The 9,228-nt window shown below is 34.6% G+C and overlaps 2 protein-coding genes across 2 annotated transcripts; one reads left to right on the top strand and one right to left on the bottom strand.

The window, feature by feature from the left end:
* Positions 1–1,045: 1,045 nt before the first annotated feature.
* LOC123270136 lies at positions 1,046–1,756 on the top strand. The gene has a single exon (XM_044736075.1). It carries the CDS (start codon positions 1,046–1,048, stop codon positions 1,754–1,756), a length of 711 nt encoding a protein of 236 aa, XP_044592010.1.
* Positions 1,757–2,012: 256 nt separating this feature from the next.
* Positions 2,013–3,077, bottom strand: LOC123270135. Its single transcript, XM_044736074.1, has one exon. The coding sequence runs from the start codon at positions 3,075–3,077 to the stop codon at positions 2,013–2,015; it is 1,065 nt and encodes a 354-aa protein (XP_044592009.1).
* Between the last annotated feature and the right edge of the window lie 6,151 nt (positions 3,078–9,228).

The following is a 9,228-nucleotide window of genomic DNA, read 5'->3' as shown; positions in this document are numbered from 1 at the left end:
AGTTCAAAACACAAAAATAATGACATGAGATATGGTGTACGCAAAAAACATGGTGAAATCTGTATGGATGATTCAGATATTTCATTTTCAAATGATACAATAACTTTCAAAGGAAGGAATTATCCAATAACTCATGGGTTGTTGGAATTATTGTTTACAAAAACACCGAATGATACGCTTGTCACGTAAGATGATAAGACAAAATATTTGGAAATTATTTAGAGAACAAATACTCATAGGAAAAGTTATGATTCAAGCAAAAGTATTGAAAGAGATTCAACAGACAAGTATAAGAAATATATTGCTGATTTTGTTGAAAAGCATGGTAGAGGACTACCAAAATTTATGATTACCACCAAGACACCTATGGACTATGTATACTGGGATGATCCAAATGAACTAGTTGACCGTTTGCGACTGCTGATGGTGTCTCAAGCTGCTGGGAATCCAAGTCACACGAATGAAATCATGTCAATTATTGAAGAGCTCAGGGAGGCTGGAGTTATATATTAAAAGCTTCTAGAAAATTATATCATTCAGACGTTGACAGTCAAAGTGTTCACAACTATGAGCATCGGTATATTTGGACGTCCACTGGACAATTACAAGTCAGGTCAACGAAGACCAGCTGGTAGAGGTTTCAATGTAGCTTCTGATGGAAAATATAACATTGAGAATAAAAGACTGCGCAATCTAGGTAATCCTTCAAATGAACATGATGCTGCGACAGTGCAATTTGTACGGAGACAGATGTCTGAACTGAATAAAAGTATAGACAGTGAACAGAAAGAGTTTATTTCACATTTACACTCTGATATAGTAACACTGACAGCTACTGTGATAAATTTGCAGACGACTATTGAGGACGTTAAAGCAGTACTCTCCACTCACCAGAATAATATCAAATATTTCGTTGAGAAACTCAATGATCAACAAAAAGGCAGTGATACCTAAAGAGCTTCACAAACCAGCTCGCAGAAACTATAAACGTCGTCATGTTGACATCCGAGGTTTCGATGAGACTGGGCGAGCTGACTTGGTTGAGATGATTCCATATGCAACAGTTAATAAAGGATACAAGTATCTGCTTACAATAATAGATATATTTTCAAAGTATGCCTGGGCAGTTCTAATTAAATCAAAAAGTGGTGTTGATGTCACTAGTGCTATGAAGTTTGTACTCCAGCAAGGTTGTGTACCTAGGAATCTCCATGTTGATCAGGGTAAAGAGTTCTTCTACATAGAATTCAAAGATCTGATGAAGCAGCACAAGATAAATCTTTACTCAACATTCAGCAATCTCAAAGCATCTATCTGTGAACGTTTTAATAGAACACGTAAGAATAAAATGTGGCGAGAATTCACAGCTCGTGGTAGTTATAAGTGGACTGATATATTGGAGGACTTGGTGAATATTTACAATAACACCAAACACAGTACCATCAAAATGAAATCTGCTGATGTTACCACTGCTCAGGAGAAACAACTGCTTGAAAAAATCTATCAACAAATCCAGCCAGCGTCAAAGAAAAAAAAAATTAATTTAAAGTATGTGACAAGGTTCGAATCAGCAAGTATAAAAATTTATTTGAGAAAGGATGTACACCAAACTGGACGACTGAGATTTTTACCATCAAGACTGTTCAGAATACAAGTCCAACAACAGACAAGATTGTGGACTACCAGGATCAACCAATATAAGGCGGATTTTATGAAGAGGAACTCAGCAAAGTCAAATATCCAGATGTATACTTAGTTAAAAAAATTATTAAAAAGCGTGGAAATAAATACTATGTTAAATGGCTAGGTTTTGATACTAAACATAATAGGTGGATTAATAAAACAGATGTATAATAAATATTTTATTAACAAAAACTTAAAGTTATTCATTTACAACTTTCAATCTAATTATTTACAGCCTTAAATCTAATTATTTACAATCTTAAGTCTAATTATTTACAAAAACTTAAATCTAATTATTTACAATCTTAAGTCTAAGTATTTACAATTATTTACATTTTTCTTCTTTTAGCTGGTGGCTCTATATCTGCTTTCTTGTAGCCCCATGGAAGAGTATCTGTAGAGTCTCTCAGCAGTTGACGTTTATCGTCATCCCAGCTCAGTGCAAGCTTATTCTGCTTGATTGTTTTTACAACATGTCTATCACTTCTTATCAAGAATTGCTCTTTACAAATAATTACATGATCTAATAAGCAATTCTTGAAGTCATCAAACGTGATCGTTCGCAACATTGATCCCTTGACCCCCTTGGCTCTCTTCTTCACCTCACTTTTTTCGTGCAGCTTGAAAGCGTACAGCTGTGCTCTGAGGCCGATAAACTCTGACACAATTTTGCCATTGTTTTCATCCTTCATGAGCCCAAGAACCTTCTTATTGTTTTGAGGCATGCCATACTCGTTGATTGGATAGTCAGAAGTATCAAACTCGTGGATATCACGTTTGATGACTTGAAAAATATCAGGTATCTTGAAGTGATAGATGAGGCTGTCCGTGTCGGCATAGAGTAACTTTGCAGCGTCATTGTCCAAGTTTTGCTTGACGGGTTTGTAATGAAAATCATATAAAAAGATCTTTGACAAGTCCAGGATACTGAAAGCGACATAAATCGGTTTATTGAAGACTACATTCAATTCATTCAGCTCAGCTATTACTAGATTTTCCTTAAGAATCGTGAAGCTGTTAAAGTTTGATTTTGAAATCAAACTTTTTGCGCCATATCGACCAAGCCACTTTGTCACCAGCTTGACATCTTTGTGTTTACGCATATTCTCCAAGGGCTTACCAAACACTGCGTTGTTCATGAGCTTGAAAAAGTTCTTTTCAAACTCATTGGCAGCATTTTTACGACACTCGGTGTTCTTGTCGATGTAAGGTTTAAGCCATGGTGACTGCGCAAACTTCAACACTCGGTGAACTTTTACAAGTTTCATCCCGAGTTGCAAGCACTGTTCCAAGTTCTTGTAATGAATCACAACATTCATTTTTGGATGCAGTGTTGTAGCTAGCTTACGAGCCTTGCAGCCTGGTGGAGTGCAATGTTCTGGACTCAATGGCATGTCTTTATGGAGTTCATGTAGGTCTTTAGGATACTCCAAGACAACCTCAAGTACGTATCCGATGGATTCATCAGAGTTGAATATTGATGAAATATTCTTCTCAGTGATCTTTTCCTCCCACTCGAAGGTGCCTTAAGGAAGAGGCATACTCATTGCAGCTCCGTAGAGGTTGTTTACGTCCAGATACATGATGTAGGACTCATCTTCTTCAGGATTGAAGTCTTTACCCATGCAGCGATTATTGGTCTTGGCGTATCGATTGGCGCATTGAAATACTCCACCACGGAGACCTTTCTCAAAAAACAGTATCATTTCGGGGTCTAGTAATAGCTCAAGTTGTACCCCTGTATGTTTGAGCATAGCCGAAAAAGCAAGTCCTGGAGCAGCATAATAATGTAAAGCATCTAATTCATAAGTTTTATAACAACTTGCACGGAAATTTTCAAAAATATTTGCCAATAATAAGACATCTGTTTTGAGATAGAGATCAGAGTATTCACCGAGAGTCTGTACATTGAATTTACTCCATACTGTTTGAGCAAATGAGTAGTCTTCGTCACTAATGTGCTTGTCATTCAGTCGAGAGTAAAAAGCTTGTTTGTCTGGCAGTTCAGTCTCGTCTAATTTTTCTAAACAATCTATGTATTCATAAGGAAATATTTCTTTGCTAGTTACAAGTTTGAGTTGTTCCGGGTCAGGATAAAACTGTCGTGTGATTTTCATGTCATCGTCAGTCAAGTAAGATGAAAGTTTGTCAATACTCGATGCTATAAATCTGAACGAGTCGATGAATCTAAGATGAATGTTGATGACGTCTACAGTTTTAGTAAATGCAATGTACTTTTCTTTATTAATCGGTAATATTTGAATTGAACCATTAAAAACTGTTGCTACGGATTCTTAGATAAAATGACAGTCATAGCTGGATAAGTTATGAAAAACTATTGGAATGATGTGACTTTGTTGATAATTTAGGTTGCAGGAGTTATGAGCAGTTCCTCTGAATTTCCTGGTAAAATGACAGCGATCTCTTACTTTCTTATCATTGGCAGATTTAAAGGACTTATTGCAGATACGACAATTCACTGCTTCATTAAATGACTTTTGTTCTTCATCAGTCAACTTTGGTAGAGGTTTTGGATTTCTTAAATAACCACTAACTTGGTGGCTTATTGACTCAAGTTTTTGTACAAACCACTTAATACAATCTTCTGAACATTTTAAATTGAACTAGGACAGTGAATTGTCATAACTACAATGTAAGTAATAAGCTATACTGTGAGGTGTATGCTTTTAAATATCTTCTGTTTCCTCCTCCAGAACGCTTTCAAGATCCGCGTATACAACAAACGGTACTGGATCTTTGTATTTATGATCTCTGAATGATAGTATTTTGTTTTTTTCGGTAGGTAGAGACATTCTGACTTTGTTGTATTGGAGACAATCAGACTGATGTCTCTGGAATAATGCTTCATGTCTGAAATGACAGAGACAACGATCACAGAAGAATAACTTGTAATGCCCCTTTTTGACAGTGCTTCTGACTAATTTTGAAAGATTCCTTATCCATTCAAAATGAAATATAGGCTTATGATTTTCAATACTATCATCATTGTTTAATGTCAAGCTTGTTTCAATCATGAGCAAATGTATAGTATCTTTCTCACACTCAAGATTTGTACTCAAGTACAGAGGGACAATGATACTAGGATCTTTTTCTTTATTTTCTTTCGGTTCTATACCGTACATGTTAGTTCTTAAATCATTCTTTTTTTTGAATGATGATGTCTTTTAATTCTATTGGGAATTTTATTCCTGTATGATCCAATACTGAGCTTGAATACACATAAGATGATGGTAAATTCCAATTTAATTTGACTGGATATAAAGCTGCTACGACACACCAAAGAAAATAGTAGTGATCCTCATTAATTATGTTGACCACGACTTTCGTTTTACAAATATCGTCAGGAACTGTGACAAACGTTGAAATTCCCACTTGTAGTGGTGTAAATCTTGAAATATTAACAGACAGGTTGAGAGTTTCTGACAAACTCCAGCCTGACTGATTTTCCTGAAGTTCATCAACTTTTCTCGACGTTTGATTCACTACGCTTTCTTGGTACCATTCATGTAATCCAGTTGCTACCAAAATTGTAGAGCTCTTACTTTGGAATGACTTGGTCTCTACAACAACAACATCATTCTTATGGCATTCAAATCGACAAAGGATCAGGGTATTGACTTTAAGACTCCCATGTTGGTGCATGGCTTCCTGAACTTTCTCGATAACCAAGTCTTCAGCATCGTTCAAGAAGGTCTTTAAGTCAGTGTGACGGAGATTGATGACGCATCCCGTCTTGATTCTACCCTCGAATGCACTCTCCATGTCCTGCCACTTGATGGCAACAGCAGCTCGATTGCTCAGGTCACCACCAACAACTCTATGGCTAAATCCTAGAAATTTTTCTTTATAGGTGTTCAGGAGCGCAATGTTTGACTGTAGACATTGCCGAAGATAAACGCTTGATGTCGGATCGAGTAGAATGGTGCTGTAGTACTGAGCATTGTCCTCACAGATATCAAACCACCTAAAAACTTGTAGCTTGAGGAACTTGATCAAGCTGGTTGAGTTCTTCAAAAGCCGTAATGACTGATAAAACCAAGTTGGTGATAACTGTCTTCAAATCCATTTTTTGACTTGAATAGTTCTCTTACAGAGTCTTCTTAAAGAAAGTCGTAAAGCGCTGAGTAGAGATTCGTTCTTGTAGCACTTGCTCGTAGATTCCGTTCTTGTAGCACTTGGTCGTAGCACTTAGTCGTAGCACTTGATCGTAGATTTCGTTCTTGTAGCACTTGGTTATAGATTCTGTTCATGTAGAGGTTCTTCATGAAGAGGTTCCTCCATCTTGAGACTAGCTATCAAGTCTGTTTGTTGCATCATCTTTTCTGACGCTGCGTCATAACCTCCATCTTGAGAATAGCCATCGCGTCTGTTTGTTACATCATCCTTTCTGATGCGGCGTCATAACCTTCATCTTGAGACTAGCCATCGCGTCTGTTTGTTGCATCATCCTTTCTAACGCTGCGTCATAACCTCCATCTTGAGACTAGCAATCGATCCTATTTGTTGCATAATTTTTCTGGCGTCATTACCCTTTCCCACTGTGAACCGTTTCTCCCACTACTCACTAACAACCAATCGCGGCTTTCTACGGCTGATATTATATAAACATAGCGTGTTCCCAGCAATTCAGTTCTAATTCTCTCTTCAACTTGGAAGCATCATGGAATTTATAATCGATGTTCAAGAATTCCAAGCTAAAACTTTCATAGCCAAGGAGCTGGCTTGGATCACCATTGACCAGGAGATTGAAGAAATATCAAGTACAGTCTTCAAGCTGCTTTACCCTTGGAACTTTCAATCGTTACACTACTAGCGACTTAACAAAGCCGTCATCGCTGTATGCCGTAAATTTTCCTGGACTCAAGGACAAGTTGCTTACAAAAAACTCAACCAAGTCATAGACAAAGCAGTCGCTGACAAGCAGTTCATATACGTCAAGGGCTTAGAGAAAAAACGCTGCCTACAGAATATTGTCAAGTAAAAGACAATTATTGACTTGGAGAACTTGAACTGTGCATCGCTGAAAAAACGCCAAGATTACACTTGTCATTTCTGCAGCAACCATGCGCAGCAGGCCAACTTGTACTGGTGCGCTTTAGAAAATGTTAAAAAATTAAAAGAATGGTTTGTCAAAAATTACTGTGGGAGTCCATCGCTTGAAAAATCACTGAAATTATTTTGCAAGTTGAGTATTGAAGACATGAGACCTCAAGATATTGCCATGCTACCTAAATATTTTATTATTGGATGAGCTGCTGACAAAATCAACAATATCAGGTCAAAACTACCAATAGCTATTCAGGAGGATAAGGACATCATAAAGTACAGACGCTGTAATGAACATTATAGGACAACCGCTATTGAATATGATGATTTTTTTGGTGATATTCTACTAGTGATCAACTGTAAATTTTTTAGAAAATGACAGCATGATTATCTTTAATTGTCATCATTTTTTTTCTTTATTTTATATCATAATAGTTTAAATTGAAATATTGTTTAAAATAAGTTAATGATAGTTTAAATTTAAATATTTTTTTAATGAATTAGTGATAGTTTAAATTTAAATATATTTTTAATGAATTAGTGATAGTTTAAATTAAAATTTTTTTTTTCTTTAATAAATTAGTAAAAGTTTAAATTTAAATATTTTTTCAAAATAAATTAAAAATAGTTCAAATTTAAATTTTTGTTTAAAATAAATTAGTAGTAGTTTAAATTTAAACATTTTTTTTTTTTCAAATAACCCGTGCAAAAAAAATTCTGATTCAAAATGAATTTAAGATTGAAATTCATATTTTGACACAAATATGAATTAGTTTTGAGATCAATCCAAATTTGAAATTGATTTCTAGATAGAAATTAGCACGTCTGTAGAACTTTCGATCCTGCTTCAAAATTTTAATAAAGGCTTAAAAATATTTAGGATTAATTTTGTATATAAAATATTCTTGAGTATTTATTAAAATTCTGAAGCAGGATCGAACGTTCGACAGACGTGCTAATTTCTATTTGCAAATCAATTTCAAATTTAGATTGATCTCAAAACTAATTCATATTTGTGTCAAAATATGAATTTCAATCTTAAATTCATTTTGAATCAGAATTTTTTTTGCACAGGAAATAAGTAAAAGTTGAAATTTGAATTTTTTTTAAATAAATTAATAATAGTTTAAATTTAAATATTTTTTAAAATAAATTAGTGATAGTTTGAATTTAAATATTTTTTTTTTTAATAAATTAGTAAAAGTTAAAATTTGAATATTTTTAAAAATAAATTAGTAATAGTTGTAGTGAGAGTAAGGCAATAAAAAATATTTTAGAATAAATTAGATAGTTGAAATTTTAATAAATTAAATACTTGATATAAATTAAATAAAATAACAAAAATTGAAATAATAAAAAAAAATAGTAAAAATAATAATAAAAATCGAGAAATATTTAATAGCAGCTAGTAAGATTGAAAATAAGAAGAAGTTAATTAATAAATAAGTAAAACAAAAGTCAAAATTATTCGATTTTTGTTTTTATTGTAAATTTAAGATTTAATTACAAATTCGAATGAATTATTTTCCTTTTGATGATAGTGTAAGTAGTAAGTAGTAAGTAGTGTTAGTTTTCAACTAACCAATCTTGTAGATTTCACCTTCTTCCAACTCGTAGATCCTCTTCGTGAGTAGATATCCTGGTGTAAGATTGATTTTCTTGAGCTCAATCAATTCCATTTTCAGGTTAAATATTGTTCTTTCAATATTTTAATCACGGACTTTTAACTGGTAAGCTCGAAGTGTACAGGCTAATGAATCCAAATTGAATGATGATCTCGCGGTTGCGAGCCGATTTTATATCGTTAATCCCCACCACCACTACCATGAAAATAAAAAGTGGGAGTAAATTGCGCATAAAGGATTGCATAAGAAAAAAATTGCGTCAGAAAATGACATCACTGACAAGTTAAGACTTATTTACAAAAAAGGCTGACGAAATAACTGACGATATCGTGGCTGACGTAGTCGTGGAAGATGACGGTGAAAGGGTTGTAGACATGGTCAAAATAGCGGCTACCAGATGGCGGGCTGAAAGGGTGACGTAGTCGCGGAAAATAGCGGTAACTAGGTAGTGGTTCAAAAAGGGGGCGGGAAAATGGCGGAAATCAAAAGTAGCGGCTACCAGATAGCAGATCCAAAGAGACGGGAAAATAGCGGAAATTAAAATTCAAAATAGTCGATAAAAAGGTTTGACAATATAGTCAATTGATAAAAAAGGGGTGAAAATATGGTCGGTAATTTAGCATGGACACTAACCACTCTGTCAGTATGCAGATTCCTACTTTACCCATATCCAGAACGCTCCTAGGTACACTACTTAGTTCAATTACAGTTTTTAACCTAAAATAACTCAAACAGATATTAATCTTATATATAAAATTCTCGTGTCACAATGTTCGTTCCCATACTCTTCCGAAACGGCTTGACCGATTCTCATGAAATTTTTTGTGCATATTCAGTAAGCCTGAGAATCGGC

Source organism: Cotesia glomerata, linkage group LG8 (assembly GCF_020080835.1).
Source record: "Cotesia glomerata isolate CgM1 linkage group LG8, MPM_Cglom_v2.3, whole genome shotgun sequence".
Lineage (NCBI taxonomy): Eukaryota > Metazoa > Arthropoda > Insecta > Hymenoptera > Braconidae > Cotesia > Cotesia glomerata.
The sequence above is the reverse complement of the archived record's forward strand: the minus strand, read 5'-3'. Positions and strand labels throughout refer to the sequence as shown.

Bases quoted from the DNA above. Each gene is read 5' to 3' on its own strand.
- LOC123270135 (XM_044736074.1), bottom strand. From the start codon at position 3,077: ATGCCATTGAGTCCAGAACATTGCACTCCACCAGGCTGCAAGGCTCGT.
- LOC123270136 (XM_044736075.1), top strand. From the start codon at position 1,046: ATGATTCCATATGCAACAGTTAATAAAGGATACAAGTATCTGCTTACA.